The sequence below is a fragment of the Chenopodium quinoa genome, unplaced genomic scaffold (genome assembly GCF_001683475.1).
Source record: "Chenopodium quinoa cultivar QQ74 unplaced genomic scaffold, ASM168347v1, whole genome shotgun sequence".
Classification (NCBI taxonomy): domain Eukaryota; kingdom Viridiplantae; phylum Streptophyta; class Magnoliopsida; order Caryophyllales; family Amaranthaceae; genus Chenopodium; species Chenopodium quinoa.
The window spans coordinates 2,296,934-2,317,073 of NW_018743292.1; the positions used below are offsets into that span (position 1 = coordinate 2,296,934).

The 20,140-nt window shown below is 32.1% G+C and overlaps 3 protein-coding genes and 1 long non-coding RNA gene across 4 annotated transcripts; 2 read left to right on the plus strand and 2 right to left on the minus strand.

Annotated features, from left to right (window-relative positions):
* The first annotated feature begins 95 nt into the window (after positions 1-95).
* Positions 96-1,760, plus strand: LOC110736324. The gene is made up of 3 exons (XR_002514233.1): positions 96-563; positions 676-742; positions 870-1,760. It is a non-coding gene; the product is annotated as an uncharacterized LOC110736324 (long non-coding RNA).
* A 639-nt stretch (positions 1,761-2,399) lies between these two features.
* LOC110736321 lies at positions 2,400-8,057 on the plus strand. The gene is made up of 6 exons (XM_021916522.1): positions 2,400-2,659; positions 3,454-3,510; positions 3,602-3,650; positions 4,111-4,151; positions 7,338-7,397; positions 7,556-8,057. The coding sequence occupies exons 1-6, from the start codon at positions 2,594-2,596 to the stop codon at positions 7,607-7,609; spliced, it is 327 nt and encodes a 108-aa protein (XP_021772214.1). The 5' UTR covers positions 2,400-2,593; the 3' UTR covers positions 7,610-8,057.
* A 364-nt stretch (positions 8,058-8,421) lies between these two features.
* LOC110736322 (10 kDa chaperonin, mitochondrial-like) lies at positions 8,422-11,161 on the minus strand. Its single transcript, XM_021916523.1, has 3 exons — positions 10,917-11,161; positions 10,247-10,386; positions 8,422-8,719 (listed from the first exon to the last, which is right to left on the minus strand). Exons 1-3 carry the CDS (start codon positions 11,019-11,021, stop codon positions 8,671-8,673), a joined length of 294 nt encoding a protein of 97 aa, XP_021772215.1. The 5' UTR covers positions 11,022-11,161; the 3' UTR covers positions 8,422-8,670.
* Positions 11,162-12,241: 1,080 nt separating this feature from the next.
* LOC110736320 lies at positions 12,242-15,064 on the minus strand. Its single transcript, XM_021916521.1, has 4 exons — positions 14,241-15,064; positions 13,222-13,292; positions 13,040-13,126; positions 12,242-12,949 (listed from the first exon to the last, which is right to left on the minus strand). The coding sequence occupies exons 1-4, from the start codon at positions 14,362-14,364 to the stop codon at positions 12,683-12,685; spliced, it is 549 nt and encodes a 182-aa protein (XP_021772213.1). The 5' UTR covers positions 14,365-15,064; the 3' UTR covers positions 12,242-12,682.
* Between the last annotated feature and the right edge of the window lie 5,076 nt (positions 15,065-20,140).

Genomic DNA, 20,140 nt, shown 5'->3' on the forward strand with positions numbered 1-20,140 from the left:
CACTAATGCATGATTTGGAAAATTTGTCACAACGACCTTTTATGCTCACTTTTTTGTCACAAAGGTCCTTTTTTAAAAAAAAAAAAAAAAAAAAAAAAAAGTGGCAAGGGAGGACCCAAAATGGTTTTTTTTTTTTTTTTCTCCTCTTTTTGTAAGGGATATTTGATCGAAAAGTGAGATTTGACCCACCAAATCTGGCGCCGACCACCCTAGCCCCACCCCTTTCACGGCAGTCGGCAGCTACTTTTTTTTTTAAAACAATAATGAAATTTTATAAGTGGGGTTTTGGGTCATTTTCGAGTCACGGGTCAAGTCAGGTTTAGCTGATATCGACAATAAATTGATTAAGCCTATCCATATACGCCTAATAAAATATACTATCCGGCGTGCTCTCGACTCGGACCCTTTATTTATTAGGAATTATTAGGCTATTCTTTCAAAAAAAAAAAAAAAAAAAAAAAGAGAAAGGGCACATCTATCTTCAACCCTAGCTCTATCTGTTTGGGTTTTGTACGTAGTCGAAGATAGAGATGGAAGAGGCCGATGATTATAACTGGGACGAGGTACGTTATTATTATTTTAATCCGAATAATTATCTCTAATAACTTTATATAATTAATGTGATTAAATCTATATAACAATGAATTAATAATGACTTCTGTTTTAATTTTTCAGTGTTGTCAAGGAAGGTATTGTCTAACGCAATAATGTCTCTGGATCAACTTCACTTTCTTTTGTTGGGGTAAGCATTCCAAATTGGCTCATTAAAGCAGCTAGGTTTTTTTAAAAAAATTAAATCATGCCCTTTTATCATGGGTTTATATGCATTTCGAAACTCAGCTTAGTTGATTTTCCGCTTTTCTTTGAAGCCCGCATTGGGTACAAGGTTTCAATTTTCGCCAATAATGCCAGTTGTTCCAAAACATCCATTTCCTAATCGGATATCCAAAATCACACCAATGAAGTCGTTATCATCGCGTAATGTTTTCACATTAGCAAGAGCTCATGCGCAGCCTCTACTTTGGATTGTCAAGAGTATCAAGTAGAAGTCGGTGTGGGAAGATAACAAATAAAGATCCCAACAAGCACCTACAAGACGTTGCTACTTATCTATTTACTGTCCTTTATTTGTTGTTTCTTTTGATTTCAGCTGTAGTGTTGCTAACTCTGCCTTTTATCCCCATTAACTTTTGGTATTTTTCCTGGGTAAACATTCTATCAAGTACTTAAGTTATGCACCTAAAACAAAATGTTTCCATAAAATGTATATGTAGCTAACAATTGTACGTATTGACATAAAGGGGTGGAATCCTCATTTTTCTCTTATTAACATTTTGCTCACTAATGCATGATTCAAGGTCTAATTAATTCTATACAAAAGATTTCAATTCAATTGAAAGGTAGAATCGAGGGAATGTCAATGGCTATAAGAAAGCACGTACAAAGGTAAATATTATTGGTTTTATCATTCGACATAAAACGACCTCTTTTGAAAAGTAAGGCACTTATAAAAAGCCGAAGGGAGGGCTCAATATAGATTTTATGAATATAACCTCTCCTTGTCAAATGAGTTTATCAAGGATATCAACTTGAATATCCTCCATTCCTCCTTATAATATTGGTATACAAAAATTCACTTGAGAGTGAGGGATAGTTTAAGTGGTTAGAACTTCACTCCCGATTTCAGGAGATCCTTTGATTAATTCTCACCTCCGCTCTTGTGGCTCTTTAAACAACAACAACAAAAAAAAAAAAAAAAAAAAAAAAATGACCCAAACAAAACTAATCATATATTTAATCCATAACTTTTTTTTTCCCGTAAAAAAAATATAATAAAAATCCATAACATTTTTATATAAATGATTAGACTTTAAAAAAGGCATACATTGAACTTAGTCTTTCTAGCTTCTTCGTATCATAAGTATTTCGTATTTCTTACCACATATAAAAACGTCTAAAATCTATCAAAACAAATCTAATTTGAGTGAATCATAAATTCATGTTTATCTACTTCCTCCGTTCTTTTTTTATCGCATCACTTACTACTTTAGGAAGTTTACTTATTATTGCATCATTTCCTTTTTAGGATAAAAAATATCTATGTTCACACTGCAAATACCCAACATACCCTTACTTTTTCACACTTACTTTTTATTTTATCTTACATTACATGGACAATTTTGTATTTTTACGTTTCTCTCTCTTACTTTTTCCCACTACCAAATTTTGCCTCCAAAACCCCTATGATGTAATAAAAAATAAAAAACGGAGGAAGTATATGAGATTCAATAGGAACAAGATTTATTCTCTAACTCTTGGTACCTACTTTAACCGGCTAACTAGATGACATGTTGTACTTCGTTTCTTGTAAACCTATTACACATTAGTGAAGTGACTAAGTTGAGACCTTGTTATTCTTAAATTAAAAAAAAAAAAAAAAAAAAAGTTGAGACCTTGTTATTGTACTTCGCTACTTCAAAGTTGAGACCTTGTTATTGTAAACCCTCAATAATTTAATATTGATTGATATTTGATCAACGATTTGCAAAACAACAACTCCATAACCAAAGATCGATCCAAAGTTGCAAGCAGCATGGATGAGCGTGAATTTCAACGCCTCCTTCTCCTCTTCCCTGTTGTCCGAACTCCAGATTACTATGTAATTTCTCTCTCTTCTTCTTCTCACTGTTAAACCCTAGAATTTTCTTACATTCTGTTCAATTTAATTTTTTCTTCTTGCTTGATTTTGGGCTTTATACTTGATTTTCTTGTTGGGGTTTTCGCTTCGGTAATTCTGATTGATGGGATTTGTCCCTAGCTTCAATTTCTGTAGTTTTATACTATGATTTTATTTTATTTTTATGGGAAGTGTAAAAAAACGAATTTCTTTTGCTGCAATTATATGTGAGAATTTTGTTTTTTTTTTCTTTTTTTTTTTTTTTTTGTTGATTTTTGTAAGTAGTTTAATTGTGTTTAGTTACTTAATGTCTATTGAATTTGCAGGAAATGTTGGATTAGAAAAAAAGAAAAATCAACTTTGCAAATCGGGAAAATGTTTACATGAAACGCCTATGTGTATTTAGTTGATATGTATGCACTCACTTTGTTATAGTTTCATGTATGAACATTGGATGTCCGGTATGAGTTATCACATCGGGAGGTCAAAACTATATAAAGATCTTGTAAGAGATCATCTCATGTTTTAACTATAGAGTTTGGGACAATGTGAATTATTTTTTAGATGGTTGGAGTATAAAAATGTTTCCTTGGTTTCTATTCTGTTGATATTTGGGTGATTAAGCTTGTCTATGATCATAATTTAGATAGAAATTCATTGGCTTTTGTGAAGTAAATTTGATTGAAAATATTGTGGAGTAACTTAAGAAGTGTTGTTTTTGTCTTTCCTTTTACTTGTTTTGCATCTGATTAATGTTGTAATCTTGTGTGATAAAGCAAGCGGACTCAGAATCGTCGGGGCAATCAACCTCACAACCAGAAAGGAGTGAGGAGGTGGTCTCACTTAATTTTATTTCTATAATTTTGCTTAATGATATTTTTGTAATTCGCTTGTTTTCTTCATGTAATCATATTTTCTCTTCAGGTATCAGAGTGGCAAGATGCTCGGGGAGAGCAAGAACCCAAGAACCAAGGTATTGCCCAATAGTGGTATTAAATAATTGTTTATTGAGTGCTTGACAGGTCCTTTGATGGCTTGAGTGAAATCTGTAGATGCTTAGGGTGTCTTTGCTTTCATAAGTTGTTCCTCACTCCCTTTTCTCCTTATCGCATCAATAATTAATGTATCTTTTGTTTTCATTATAAGAAGACACAAATAAGCATTAATTGTTTTGACAAAAGTAATTTTAACATATCTTCCTATTGACAACTTGAAACATTTCATGCGAAATTTGTATACCAACATTTTGACCTTGTTTTCTACTTTGTATTTTGGAATTCTACGAGGCTTTAGATATGTCCACTTCTCTTTGATAATTTAGCTGCTCTTCAAATGTGTAAAAAGCTAGATGATGTTATTCGGTGATTACCTTGCTCTTTTAATTGAACCTATTTTGCCAAACTGTTTTGAATTTTTCCCACTTATTGTAACAGATGTCTTCTGGGATAAATTAAGATCTACCGCAGAGAAAAAGGTGAGCAAACATGTAGTTCTTTTGTATCATGGTACTGTTAGTGCATGATAGATTGATAGGTAAAGCTAAATGGTTATTTATATTTAAGCCTAGCGTATTATCGTAAAGGGGCACTTTTTTTGTTCGCAATTTATTTTAATATATTCTTTTCTTTGGGAATTCATTACTACTCTGGAGTATGTTGCCATGTGATTCTTTGCTGGTGTGTACTAATAAGTAAGTACCAATATCTATGTGAGCTGATTGATTTTATTAGCTCTTTTGGATCTCATCAATGTAAAGTCCATGTGTAAGAGTCTATCAAGGAAGCCACTTGCAGTCATGGTTTGAATTCTAGATGCTAGGATTACTAATCTTGTGCTTGTCGAAAATATTAAATGTTTTATTCTTTCTTGGGCAACAACCAAAAATTTAGTTGTAATAGTATCCAAGTTCAGGAATATTTATCAACCAAATCACATGATTGTATTGTATGTACTAAATGTGCATCTTCATTCACGCCTGAATTGATATTATGATATAGGCTCTAATTTAGCAAATGCCAGCCTCATATTCTCCAAGCTCTTCTTCCCTACCTTGTAGCTCTGTAAATCTTTAAGGCTTCAGTATCTATCCATGATGATCCTCAGACCTTATTTATTGGATGGAGTTGGAATGGTGGAGTAAAAGGGGACATTCAAAGATGCAGTATTTATTAGTGAGCGTCTTGTGTATGGGAAATTGGGAATATTTACATTTTTGTGAAATTCAGTCATACGTGACAAGTCAAGGGTCCGGAAAAGGCCACTAGCGAAATACCACGTATAAATGTTCATTTACTTTGCAATTCAGACAAAAATGGAATTGTTAGATTGAGGTCATGGCTCATGGGTACAAATAGGTAATATTATGATAGGTAAAGTAACGCCTCATATGAAAATAGAATCTTCATATTCCCCCAGAGATAAGATTATTATGAGTTATACTAGCATTTAGTTATCCTCATCAAAGGATCGCGAGTTTCTACATCAAAGGTATGCCATCAGTTTACCGATTTTTCTTGGCTTCCTTTTGATCATATTATCTATAATAGTAGCCATTTCATTGAATTGTGGTTTAGTCTAGGTGTTTAGAAGTGCAGTGTGTTTATATTTTACCCACAATAAGTATGGGAAAGTTACTGATCATATAAGTTTGGAAGGTAAAGTTGAAAAGGACTTGTTTGAAATTGTTGGGACAAAAATGGATGCAGTTATGAATCTAATCAAACCTCTTTAAGTTCCAGTTTGGTCACTTTTGTGTGGATTGGGAGGGTGGCCAAACATCGCCTTATTGGAAGTGTTTTCTTATAAATTTGTAGTCTACTGTCATTAATGGTCTCAAAGACATTTAGGCATCTTGAGGAGAACCATCTTCAACTCCCATCAAGAATTGCAACTATCCCTTGGAATACCTCATTGGAAGTGGCTTTTTAATTTGGTTTTGGATGGAGTGCTGTCTTATTTGGACTGAATAACCATCATTAACTTCTTCAATCCTGAGAGCATGAGTGTTAGTAATTTGGATACTTAATAACTTTTTCTCTAATGACTTATGGTATTTTTCATGGAAATCAAGCTGCTAGTCTGTGTCTACTAATCTACTGTATAATGCCATTTAATGTTGTTGGGTGACAGTAGGATTCTACCAAGATTTTTCCCCAACTTTCACAGGCATGGTTATTGACTTTATAGCCATCAAACAGGAGGTGATTATATATCTGGTGTCATATAAGGATCAAATGACTTAATTGTACTTCCATATGTTTGTCTCAGCCTAGGATCCTTCCTTCAACTATTTCTTGAGATTTTTTACCAATGCCATTAAAAGTGTATTTTTGGTGTCATATAAGGATTGAATGTGGCCATGTGCCCGTCTACTGGGATCCTTCCTTCAACCATTCTTGAAATATTTCACCGATATCCTTCAAAGTGTGTAGGACTTGTTTAGTTGTGGAAGACCTGGAAGTCCGTTAAGATCTTTCACTAGGTTAATGTGTGGATGCCTGTGAGATTCTTTCAAACACCAACATGAACTTGAGCTTTTTCAAATCAATCTAGATGACAAGTGTCTGTTTGTGTTTTTTTCACACTAATTGGTGATCTTTTGAGTCTTGCCCTGCTATATTGTTGGAGAACCATCAAGTTATAGAGCTATGATGGTTTAATTAGTTTGGGAGGCTTCATCTTGTGCAGTGAACTGCCCACGGATAGGCTCCTTTATTGTTTGCTCCTAAATTTTTATTGTAGCTCCATTTCCTCTTTAGTGGCTTCACATGCCAATTGTGTTGAGATGATGGAACTTCTCATCTGTTTTGCTTATCTAGTGGCAAATTTTTAGATAAGTTAGATTTGGCATCAGTATCTTATCTGACTCTTTCACCGGGCTAGTGTACTTTTTTTTCAAAGATTTCCGGAACTGCATTTCTATTGTTTGGCACATAGAGGTTGTCATGTACTCGCTTTGCACCTGAGCAAAATACCTTCAATTCTGGGATGGCACATAAAGATGTCAACATCGCCTTTTCAGTAGGCCACATCGCCAGCTTTTTTTCACTCTTCACATCTATCTCGTCATTATCTCCGTGCAAAAAGTATATGTTAACTTGTTTTAGGGATGCGGGGACAGAGGTCATTACTTAGATGAGCTGTCATATGCTGATATTTGATGATACTGTAGTGTTAGGACTTGTTCTCTTCAACTTGTTTCAGATACTTATTACTTATTTCTTAATAAATTCAGATCAGATCAGACCAGAAAATGAACATTCAGATCAAATCAGAACTTTTAATTATCATTTACTTATTGCTAAATATCGTTAATTGCGTATTAAAAAAAAATTATGAAAATTATATATTTGAAAAGTTCATAATGAGATTAATCTAATAAGATCCATTTTGATAATGTTTTTCTTTATAGATTAGTATTAAAATGCAGTCAAAGTTTAGTCAAATTATTGAATCAGATCAGATCAGACCTTAATAAAATCAGACCAGCAATGTTAAAATTAGTTAATGTTAAAATTAGTCTTGGAATGAAATGGATTTATCTTGTTGCAATAAGACATGTCTTGATTTCTGATATATACTTCCTTATTTGGTTAACAGTTAGCACTTACAATGTCCTGTTCTTAGTCTGGCTGTTTAATAAATTTTCATTTCTTGATAGGTTGGCCCGGCTGAGGCAGAGAAGTTCTGTGACGCCTTCCAGAAGATTTATCAGAAACTTGTATGTATCATATCTAGGCTGACACTGTACATTTTTCTCCTGCCCAACCCCTTCCTCAACCCAAGAAGGAAATTTTAGATGAATAAATAACTAAACTTTATTTGTTGAGTATATTGTATACTGTATAGTTGCTGATGAACTCTGGTTTCTTATTCTAGGTGCATGAAGAGCTAAGCAGAGAAGATATGGAAAACTTCTTAAACTCATCTTGAGTTGTTAACTGGCTCAATGGTTTTCGCTGTTGCCCATTTTCCAATTAACATGAAGTAATACCTAGATCTAAGATGATTTGACAGCAATGTCTGTCCATTTTCAGTATAGATATTGCTTTGGAGGATCATCTAGGCTTATATTTGGTGACGATAGTCGAATTTTTTTAGGTGGACTTTCTACTGTGTACAAGCAACTATTGGCATCTGAAGATTTAGTCCCCTGACTGCTGTGGCAAGTGCTGTAAACACATCGGAAGTTATTCCAATTTTTCATGTCGGCTCGTAGCTAAAATATTTGCTGCTAATACAGGACTATAATTGCACTCAAATTTTATAGTTACGAACTATTACTCTTTTTATGTCAGATTAATTGCAACTATTTGACTTTTACATATGAAAATATATGTAAAAATTATTAACAAATTGGATCAAGTTAGATTGATAAGTACATCTGTATATCACTGTTGCAACCTTGCATGGCTTCTTAAGGCATGACAATTGACAACATCAATAGACTAGACATTAGTCAATACTCCACAGCACTCCTCTCTGCTGCTTGATTAGAGCTTTGTCCAAGCTTAAGGGATTGGACGAAGGCAATAATCTCGCATTGAATATTTGATGTTGATTATTTGAGGAAATTTTATTAATCAAATAGATCATGATTAATGAAGTCTGTTAAGACACCACTAATTTTGGTGAAGGCTGCTACGACCGACAAGTCATGGAACTCTAAGAAGCCATTACGTTCAAAAGAACCCCTGCATCTCTAACTTCAAGAATGTATTGCTATGATCAACAAGCAAAAGGCGAAACCAAACCATACTAATTCCATAACAGTGATCAGAAATTGTCAAATTAATAATAACATGAAAATATTCCCAAAATTTGCAATTTAATCACCAATTTTGGTTCTGGTATTGTTACAGAAGGAGAGTATTTCTACCTCATCAATTGACCTCTTTGACCCCTTTCTGGGGTTTTTTATTAGTATATTTTTTTTTTTTTTGGGGGTGGGGGGAAGCTCCTAAAAATGGCCTGAAGATCGTACTGAATCACACTCAATCATGTAGAGTTCCAAGAATGTCATCTTCCCGGTACAGATGATACCTGCAAGAGGAGCACAAGCAACAACAGTTACAAACATAAATAATGATACATTTGTCATCCCTAATATAATCACACGCATGATACTCAACCATTGTATCAAGACATGCATTATATCATATATTATGAACTAAAACATACAAAATACCAACTCACAAACAGTGACAGACAACATGCCTCAACAATCCAAGTCAAATTAAAGCAATGAAAAAACAATCCCCAAGTATTAATAAACTTTGTACTTGTATATCCCAATAATTAGAATTTTAAAATCATCTGATATACTAATACAAATGGTCTACCACAGCCATTAAAGTGAAGTATAACTGCAAAAAAAATCACCACCACAATAATACCATATACAGCATATGCCATCATAAGGACTCATAAACATACAAGCTACCACCACCCCTACTCCATAGTTCCATAATTAGACTGATCAGCAATTCCAAAAGAATTTCACCAAGTATCATCAACACTAATGCAAATATTATGCGTTGTAAGGATAGGAGCCTTTAGACTCAACGAAGGGTAATTTAACAGCACCAGCATCCCATACAGCACACTTCCCTAGCATGGGTGCTGTATAATTTCTACACGGCTTGATAAACTAAAAATGACATCCTTGGAACCCCAGGACACCATAACATTACAACAAGAATGGTGCAGATCAAATGGGGAAGCAAAAAATAACCAGTAAATCTTTTTATACATCACCTCTATTCCAATTCAAATGTAAATGTCATTTTTGCTAAGTTTTTTTATATGCATCAACAATTGATCAATGAAAAATCAGGCCCCAATAAGTCACAGCTTGTTGCAATATACTAATACCACCACGGTTTGTTGAAGTACATCACCTAAAATATTATTATAACCATATGCTATACCGCCACAAGTCCATAACTAATTTTTCTGCATAGGTTGGATTATTTAACAATTCCCAAGGAATAATAATGGATATAAACAGCATGATTATGTATAGTTCATACTACAAGCGACGCACAACTATCTTTGTAAAGACGGGAGCCTTTTCACTCATTGAAGCACAATTGAGCAGCACCAAAATCCATAGTTTTACTACTTTACCAGAAACAACACCGCAAGAAAAAATTTATTGAAATCTCCCTAAGTGCACTAACCTAACATGGTTGCTGTACAATACGAAAAGACTCTACAATTGAAAATCCATATGAAACCCCTAAACCACATGTAAACCATATAGTATAGGAAGAACAATAACACTAGTTAATTCTTCTAACAAAACACTACCATTCTAAAATTGGTCATCATTTCTTTGATTTATCAGCAATTAAGTTTGTCAAGGTAATACTGTATCTTGCAATGATTAAACTTGGTAATAAATTCTGGATCCTTTGGCAGCAATTTAAACTTTCACACTTTTTTAGAAGCACATTTGAAAACTTTAAAGATCAGAGTTTATTCCAAACAAAATCAATCACAAAATTACTCTTATTTTAGCTTCCTAAGTACACTAATAGATATAATCAACCATAAAACAAAACTCACGTCTTATCTTCAAGCTTAAATTCAGAGCCACCATATTCAGGCAATAGAACAGTATCTCCCTCCTTCACACTCACAGGGATTAGTTTCCCGTCACTGGTACGACTCCCGGGGCCCACGGCAATTACTTTCCCAGAGTTGAGCTGCATCAAAATAACCATAAGCAATCCATTTTTAAGCAAACTAAATTATACAGTAGTATTGACCGACAAATATCATAGAATTAATTAAAACCCTAATACCCTCCAAAGTTAATACATTAAAATAAAAATAAAGAAAAATAAAAAATTTACAATTTTGGCATTTGCAACCAAAATATTAGCAGCATTCATTTAGAAAAAAAATATATTGATAAACAAAAATGCAATTAACCAAAATCACAGATTCATAAAATACATAGTTTGGGCATTAAATAGATCAAAAGCAACAAACTTTATGCAAAAATGCAACTAACCCAGATTTGAGTTCAATTCATAAACTATAATCATCAAAAAAACAGCTTATTAACCAATATCATAGATTCATAGAATATATATATCAATTAGATCAAAGCAACAAAATATATGTAAAAATGCAACTAACCCAGATTAGAATTCAACTTATACACTATAATCAACAAAAAAAACAGCTAATAAAATTCAATTAAATAGAAAACAAAGGGATTTAATCAGACCTTGCTAGAAGATTCTGGGAGCAAAATTCCAGTATTAGTTTTGGCGGGAGCAGTAATTTTCTCAATCAAAATGCGATTGAAAGTGGGAATAAGCCGCTTTGCCATATTTCTCAAAGTCTGCAAATTACCTAGAAAAAATGGAGGAGAGAGAAAATTGGGGTTTAGAAGTAGAAATCAAGGGTTTTGTTGTGGTTATTATAATTGAGCACTGGTCTTCGCTAGAAGTAAAGCAAAGCAACTAGAACCTTCTAAATAGATCATGCTTTTTTAGGGTTTATCTAAGATTTATGGTTTGGTTACCACTTTTACTAAACTACCCTGTAATTAACACTTTGTATTAGATGTAAAGTCTTAAAAATGTATTCTTCCTTTTTTTTTATATACTTTTTTTTTAAAGAAGAAAACAGGAAGAATTATATTGTTAAGCAAATAATACTCTCAACGCTATAATACACGAAATCAGATCAATCTCAATGTCGAGAATTCAAGAGATGATAGAGATTGATTTTTACTTTTTTATAATCATATAATGTTGTTTAGAATCAAATACATTCACTAATTGCATACATAAAAGCTTGTAGTGGTCATGAGTTGATGAAGGGGGCTTGTATGTAATTGGCTACACCGTTAATTTGAAGGATCGAAAAAGCCGATGATTCCAACCACTCAAATAGTACATTGAGATGTCGTAGGGTCCATAGAAAACATTCTAACATCTTCCTTTTCAGGGCAGAATAGGTTAAAAAAAAAAAAAATCTAACACTAAAGGCTATAATCCATGTTTTTAGATCAATTTTGAAATTATTTTCCAAATTTAAATTGAATGTGATGGTTGTTTATTGGGGTCATAAAAATTGGTTTGAAACAATAATAGTCCAACCAATAAAGTCCCGAGAAAGTGTGTGATTCAATTCTAGGGCCATTTTGGAACATGTTGTATTTAAGTCCAGAATTGCAAGAAATGGTTCCAATAACCAATTTGACATTCCGAAATCAGATTAAGTTAACAAATCACTATAGAATGACCCGAACTGAATCAACAAAATCGTTACAAGTGAGAAGTGACTTGATTGCCCTCCTCAGTGCCAGCAATAAAACAAAGACAACTAGACAACCATTCCAATTATACGTTGCATAAGAAAGGGGCAAAGGGCAAACAATAACTTCGTGTTTTGTCAAAAGACTCGTTTGTCAATTTGTAACTTAATAGACATTAGTGCTGGTATAGTACGGAGCATCGAGAGGAGAACTTCCAAATGTGTTTGTTCTTATAAACTACTGTAACTCATACAGTGAACAATTGATCATACATAGACGAAGCTAAGTGAGAACAAACCATGTACTACGTATTAAGCAACTCAAATACAGTACGGAGTATATACGCCAATCCTCGTATACTCCAAGAATTGAATAGGCACAATTGGAGGGATACAATTTTGTAGGGGTTAACAGTATTGTTTGACAAAAATCCAATCGCCACATTACCATCCACAATTCTACACATCAACTTACTAAAAGCAAGCATGATTGAGCAATAAACAATTGAGTTGATGATATGATCAGCACTGGCTAACAAGTTACAACCTCTAAAACAGCCGTGGATGAAAATTTTGAGCTAAGCGTTGAAGATGCTACTCACAGTGTACATAGAAAGATTTCTGATCATGTAAGGATATCATTTCTCAGTCAAATATGCTTTGGCTGCTTCTATTGTACATAGTAGTATATTTTATGCCCTTGAGGTTTATTTCCGCTCAATAATCCTTTTAGTGGCGCTTTTTCCCACCACCACCTTTCTTTTTGCCACCCTTTCTTTTGCCACCCTTCTTTTTCCTCCCTTTACTAGGCATAGGAGGACCATGATCATCATTCCTTGGAGGTGGAGCGGATTTTAATAAATGTTTGACATCAAGAACTCCATTTCGGAAACGTCCTTCACTTGATCTCAGCACTCCATCTTCAGGCCTGCGCTTCTCTTCAGGTCTTTTAGTCCTTTTGATAAGGCTTTCCCCACAATGTCCGAGTAGTAACTCCTGCAAAAAGGTTTTATCAGCAAGTTTCCACTTTACATTCAGAATCTAGCAAGTTTCAAACAAATTTAAGTCCATCTCTGAAATCACCACCTGTTGCAACATCTTCTCTTCTTTTTTCTTTTGATTCTTCATCATTGGCCGCGCTACACTTAGTGGTAGTCTCTGTGTCTTGGGAGCCTTTAACACATAAATACATAATGATTGTTTATCAGCAGATTCAATCAAAATTTTCAGATCAAAATCCAAACATAAGGTATGTCAGCAGTGCCTACCTTTCCACCCAATGAAACGACCTTCTTATTCTGCAAATCCTTCCTCTCTTTCCATGTCATATCAGAGGATCCTGCAATGACATAAAGTTTAATTGATCACTAGTAATACATTCGAAAACAGCTCACAACCATATCACATAACCATAGATAAATACAGAAGCTAAAATTCACAGCAGTTAGGAAGTTTGCAAGTGCAAGGAGCACATATACTGCATCCTGCATTCCCCCATCCCCTAAAATTATATTTGGAGACACAGCAAACTAGAGACAAGGTACTTCATTACCCAAGCAGAATAAAATAATCATCCAAATGCAAAAATATAAGGTCTTGGTTGGTACTCACTTAGTCTCTTGAAGATTGCTTCCTAGCATATTTTGGGATCAAACAAGAAAATCTGATCACAAATCCCACTAATCTACCGAGTACTCATATAACAAATTAAGTAATCATGTGGGATATTGTTAGATTCTTAATAACGGAAAATTTTACAATATCAATTACGAGTACTTCCAAATATTACGCATATGAAATTGATGATTAAGACATGTATTAGAGACTGTAAAAACTCGTATGAAACAATCTTGGTAGAATGTTAACCAATGTGGGAATTCAATTCCAACTTCTAAGATGTAAATAAAATAGGCTCATTGGTTGGTTAAATTTAAAGTCTAATTGGAACTCGAAAGAGGAAGGGGACTCTATAGTCCCACTTCCACTATTCCCTTCGGTAATTTCTATTGTACAACCGGTTGTATCGTACCACTAAAGCTAAATTGCAGTTCCCCCAATAGTCTCAATTCCCAAATTCTGCAAATTTACTACTCAGTAATACGAAGCACATATAATTATAACATTGAAGATATAAAGTTGTAAGCTTTACCCCAAATATCATATATTATTAAGCAAATAACAACACAAAACTGAAATCTTTAGATTCAATACCTAAGATTATGGCACATTCATAGCATTTATCAAAAATTAAGCAACAAAAATTGAAAGAAATTAGAGGGGAATTTACCAAGAAGTTCAACTTCCTTCATAATAGAGCGAAAATCCAATTGTTTGCCATTTAATTCCAAACCACTTCTGGAAGAGCTTCCGCTTTCTGCTTTCGCACCTCCCTTATTTTCCCGCATTTTCATCTTGCAATTTCAATCAAACTGCTGATGCAAAAATCAAATTTAAACCCTAAAAAGAATGAATGAGACAGAGAAATCAATTACATATAACCTGAAAAACAATGAATGAAATTTTACGAAGGAAGACGAGGGTTTTAGGCTTCTTTGTTTTGGGATTTTAGGTTAGCATAAGGGATCTGAAAATTCGCTTTCTTTTTTTAAATTTTTTCGTTTTGTCTTAAGTGATTTCTTTAAATAATGCTAAAATATAATCCCTTCATCTTTGAATAATGCTAAAGTATACGGAGTAAACTATTTCTTTATATAAGTTGGTGTTTCGGGTCCAAATAACTTGTATTTGGGCCTAGTCCATAAATGAAAACAAATTAAAGCCCAAAAGGCAAGGTTCAACCTAATTATTTATGGCTAGACCCTATGGTAGGGAACTATCCCTACACCCCCACAAAACACAGCGTACCATTACTCCCCACAAAGGCCACAATACACCCTACTATCCTAAGTAAAAAAAACTGTCAGTAAACTCCCTTACCCCACACACACAAAAAAAAAAAAAAAAAAAACAAAAACTTTCATTTCATCTCAATCTCTTTTCATTTTCTCTCTCCATTTTCTCTCGCATCTAAAGCTCTAAAACTTCAACAATGGCAGATTTCATAGACGAAATCAAACAATTGAAGCAAATTTCACCAAAAAAAAAAAAAAAAAAAACAAGCGGAAATCAAAAGAGTAAGTATTAATGTTCATGTTTATAGCAAAAAAAAAAAATAGATATAAATACAAACCCTAATTTTTTGAGAATTTGTTTGTGATTGTGTTCCGAGAAACAAATTGATAGTTCAATCGCTGAAAATGTATCAATGTAAGTGTTTATGTTAATTATTGATCAATTTCAAAGCGACTATTTAATTTCGAATAATTAGTAATATTTTTTTTTGAGGCAAATAATTAGTAATATTAACATATACTTGTTTCAATTTAATTTTCGGTTCGGAAAAATCTATTTCAGAGAAGAAAAACAATGATTCTTCAGAAATGTAAATATATATTTACTCGAACTTTTAAAATTTACAAATATTTCTTCAAAAAAATTATTTATAAATAAATATATAATGTAAAAACAGTGATGATGAAACACCTCTACATAAAATTAGAAAAAGAAAAAAAAAAGTGAGAAAAAATGTCCTATTGTAGATCCAACACTTTTAAAAGATATACAAGCATCGAGTGTTGCAGTTGAAAAAATAATATCTCGAATGCATAGGTAAATTGAACAATTACAAAGCACTATACGTTCATTTCCATATAATGAAATTATTCACGTATTTACCTATAATTACATGTTAATATGTATTCATTAACATATTCTAATTTGATTTTTTTTTTAAATATGTGCTAATGATTAGTATAAAATATTATGAATGCATACAAAACTTGAAATACCATTCATTTAAATGTTAATTAATAGTTTATATATCTGCTTTTACATTTATTAATGTGTTCATGATTTTAAAATATAATGAACATTTCTACACACATATATGAACATTTATAAAATGCATAACAAACAAAGCTGGATTGTAATTTTTATACTTCCTCCGTTCTTTTTTTTATTGCACCATAAGCTGGATTGTAATATATGAACATTTATTAGTATAAAGTGTTTCACGCTTGTCAATGCATTATTTTGGCTATTAATATCTTTAATTATACTTTTGTGAAAATTATTAAAAATTGATATTTGAAAAGTAGATTTCAAGACGAATGTAACTAGATCCCACATGACTATGTTTTTCCTAAAGGATAAATCACAAAAGATGGTCAAAGAAGATAAAGTGAATAGTGTAAAAGTCCTTATGGTGCAATAAAAGAAAAACGGAGGAAGTACCATTTTAAGTGAAAAGAAGATAGTATACCTACGTACAACTCAAGATACACTTTTTTTTTAACAAACTCAAGACACACATTCATACATAATTAAAAAAGTATGTTCAAATATAGATAACTAAATGTTCATAAATATAACGCTTAGTTATACTTATACATTCTTATCATAAAAAAATGAAGTATATATAAACCATCAATTCAACTTTAAAATTTCTTAAAAAGCTGGGCAAAAAGAGAACAATAAGTCGAAAATCTAGGTTTGTGCCTTTAAAGCTAACATTTTAAGTAAAATTTAATAAACAAGTTATAGTATTTAGTGTTCAATTTTGTAGCACATAATGTTCAATTATATAACACTCAATGTACTGTTTATTTTAATAACAATTCATTTTCATTAACATGTAGGCTAAATCACAAGGTTGGGGATGCAAATTGCAATACACTGCTCAACTAATGCTACTGAAGAAAAAACATGAGTCTAAGAATAATAGAATAGCATCAAGAAGATTTGCAAAGGCATAATATAATATGTTCACTTATGGATGGATATATGTCCATAGCTGGTTGATAAAACTTATACTTCGTAGATATTATTTGTTAACAGAATTACTCTATGTGATTAACTATTTAATTTTATACGTTTAAAGTTTGATACGGAGTAGATATTATTTGTTTATAGAATAATTCTTACAATTTTATATGAAAATTGCGGATTTTATGTAAAGTATTATGTTAATCAATTTTGATCATTCACAAAAGCTAAATGATTCTTTACAAAAACTTAATGATCATTTTTAAAAACTAAATGCTCAATTACAAATACTAAAATATTCACTTATAGAAGACTTTAAAAAAAATTAATATTCAATAAGAAGAATAGTACTTAATAATAAGGCAAAAGCTAATGAGCGCCCCCGGGGCGTTAGATAAGAGAATTAAAGTGCAAATATTAGAGTAAAATTAACATTAATTGCACCGAACGACGCATGATTTTGTCATGAATTCCTAACTTAATACTATTTCAACCAATATAATTTAACCTTATCTAACGCCCCGGGGCTCGCTAGCAAGATCCTAATAACAAAAGGTTAAAGATATTCTTATAAATATTAGAGCCATTTGAGCATTTATAGGAATTTTTACATTTTTGGAAGATAATAGAAATTACAGTTGAATTACCAAATGTAAAACATAAATAATCATCTATCGTCATATAACTGAACATTATTTCTGAAACTACAAAATAGTGATAATCATGAAAAAAAAGTCACATGTACAACATATAATTCCATAAACACAAGTATATATATAAATGAACATTTATAATTACATAAATGAACATTATTACAACAGAACAAATATAAAATATATTCACTAGTTAAAATGTATATGAGCATTTATAAAACAATGAAAATAATTGAAATTCACATGTACAACATAAGTATTCAAATACAACTACAATAAACTTATACAAGTATTTTAATACATAAAAAATACATTAAATATAAATGAACATTTACTGTTACAGAAGTGATCATTATTTTAACTAAGATTATTTTTTTATGACGCACAAAACTAGTAAAAATAATCGAATAGCAAAATTAAAACAACAATATATACTTATACGAAACGCACAAAACTGGAATAAACAACAATCAAAAATACAAAAAAAAAACCCCGAATTAGATGAACAATACAAACTAAATTATTAATCAACTAATAACAACAATAACAAAACCAAAGCATTATCAAAATTAAAGTCAATACAACAAAAACTATGAAATCAGATCATTATAATCATCCAATTACAATTGTAAAACAAAGCATTATCAAAACAATTGACTAATTATCATTAAAAGTAAGAATTACTTATATTGATCTCCATGAAAGAAGAGAGAGAAAATTGAAAAACAATAAATAAAAAAAAAAAACCAGGAGAGAGAAAATGAAATTGGTGAAAAAGAGGAGAGAGAAAATGAAATTGGTGAAAGAAATGAGAGAGAAAATGAAGCCTATAAAAATATTTATATACAGTACTTATTTGAATAGAAGGTAAAGAAGGGAAGGAAAAAAATTATGCAAAAATAGCTGCTTGATAAAACGACGTAGTATAGAAAGGGGGGGTAGGGAAAGCTACATACACTAGAGTCTAGTTAAAAATTTGTAAGGTTCAGCCCTCTAATACATATGCCAAGTCCAAGTCAATGGGGCCCAATCAGATGGCAGCTACAACTAATTGATTAAGCCCAATCCATTTAATTGGAGTAAGGTATATAAACTCTCATTTTGCCTCACTTACTTTCATTCACTCACATTGCCTCAAGCAACAAAGACTCTTGCATAGCAATTCTCTCTCCCTTTTACACTCGTACTGACTTCGGCATCGGAGGAGTCTTCCTCGGCACAACCCCCGAGGCCAGTTTACGTTTGTTTAACTGTGCAGGAAATCCCCAATTCGGTCATCACTCGAATTGGGCTTTATCTCCACTCATCCCAAGGACCTGCCGAAGGTCCCATTGTTTTTACCGAAACAAGTTGGTATAAAAAATATTTACTCAAGCAAAAAATTTGATTAAACTAAGACAAAATATAATAAAATAAACCTACCTCGTCAAAAAAAAAAAAAAAAAAAAAAAACTAGATGTTGTTACATGTCTTTTTTTTTTTTTACGAATGTGAAAAAATAAAATTGCTTGAATGTCCTAAATTTAACATTGGATTGACTAAAGTAAGTATTACAAATGTTCCAATTTACCAAAATGAGTTCCGATGAAGCAAAATAATTTACATGTCTCCTACTCTAACGATGTTTTTTACAATGTAATGGCGATGGTGTTTCAAATTTTGACTCATCCACTTCCAAAATAGGTGAAGTAGTGATAGTGGCTTTTCAATTTGGAGTTAAATATCAAAATACCATTTTATTCATCAATTTGTGGTGGCAACGTGAATTGGGTCGGCCGCTGGTGCGCAGAAGGACGTCGATCACGACCAGCGACGTGATGTGCGTGGTGGTCTGGTGGAGATGGAGAGGATTGTCGTGGTTTTTATTTTTTTATTTTTATGTTTTTTTTTGTTTTAATTTTAATGCATTCAACAGAGTAGTTTGTTGCTTTGTAGAGTACTAAAGAAAACTGCTACTTTGAATAGCAGTTCTGATACTAAAACCGCTATCTGAAGTAGCGGTTTGTCTTTATAAATATTAAATACACCCAAACGTATTTCCGAGCCTACATGAACAACAATTTTGTAAATAAGTTTAGTGACGGAAAATGGTAAATAAGTTTCAAATTAACCATATTTTGGTAAATCGTCCAAATAAAATAACAAGCTAAAAAAAAAGGAAAGATTTCATTTTTCTTAAAAAAAGCTAAAAAGGAAAGCTTGAAAATAAATAGACATTAATAACGCGTGTTTTGTACTAAACTACTAAATTTATACCATTTTCATATTCAATGGTTATTTGTTGCACAAATTCTTGATTTCATTTTAAATAGATTAAGGTGGACTTTCATTAACTTATTGTAAGACGGGTTAAAGTTACCTGAACATACTACAAAAGTACCTTAAAAATACACTTTAAATGTACTGTATTAGATTAATCATATTAGCCTTCATATCATGTATCCATTAGAATATTACACATTAAAATATAATCAAACTCGTTACAAAATTACCCTTCAAGTAATTAAAGTTACTATAAAAATTGTTAAACTTACCCTCAAATTGACGATTTTACAATAAATTAATATAAGTCCGCCTCATACAAAACTTATTGTATAATGTATATGTAGCCTTGCAGTGCAAGAAACAACTTCATGGCAAATAACATCTTTGAAATTGCAGCGATTTTGGCTGAATGTTGAAAATTCAACAAATTAATAACGTGAGAAAT

Excerpts from the sequence above, each read along its gene's own strand:
- LOC110736321 (XM_021916522.1), top strand. The coding sequence starts at position 2,594 with ATGGATGAGCGTGAATTTCAACGCCTCCTTCTCCTCTTCCCTGTTGTC. Across the intron at positions 3,511-3,601 it reads AACCAGAAAGGAGTGAGGAG|GTATCAGAGTGGCAAGATGC; the intron begins GTGGTCTCACTT and ends TTTTCTCTTCAG. Across the intron at positions 4,152-7,337 it reads GATCTACCGCAGAGAAAAAG|GTTGGCCCGGCTGAGGCAGA; the intron begins GTGAGCAAACAT and ends ATTTCTTGATAG.
- LOC110736322 (XM_021916523.1), bottom strand. The coding sequence starts at position 11,021 with ATGGCAAAGCGGCTTATTCCCACTTTCAATCGCATTTTGATTGAGAAA. Across the intron at positions 10,387-10,916 it reads TCCCAGAATCTTCTAGCAAG|CTCAACTCTGGGAAAGTAAT; the intron begins GTCTGATTAAAT and ends ATTTTGATGCAG. Across the intron at positions 8,720-10,246 it reads TTTAAGCTTGAAGATAAGAC|GTATCATCTGTACCGGGAAG; the intron begins GTGAGTTTTGTT and ends CTCCTCTTGCAG.
- LOC110736320 (XM_021916521.1), bottom strand. The coding sequence starts at position 14,364 with ATGAAAATGCGGGAAAATAAGGGAGGTGCGAAAGCAGAAAGCGGAAGC. Across the intron at positions 13,293-14,240 it reads GAAGGAAGTTGAACTTCTTG|GATCCTCTGATATGACATGG; the intron begins GTAAATTCCCCT and ends ATGTCATTGCAG. Across the intron at positions 13,127-13,221 it reads TCGTTTCATTGGGTGGAAAG|GCTCCCAAGACACAGAGACT; the intron begins GTAGGCACTGCT and ends TATGTGTTAAAG.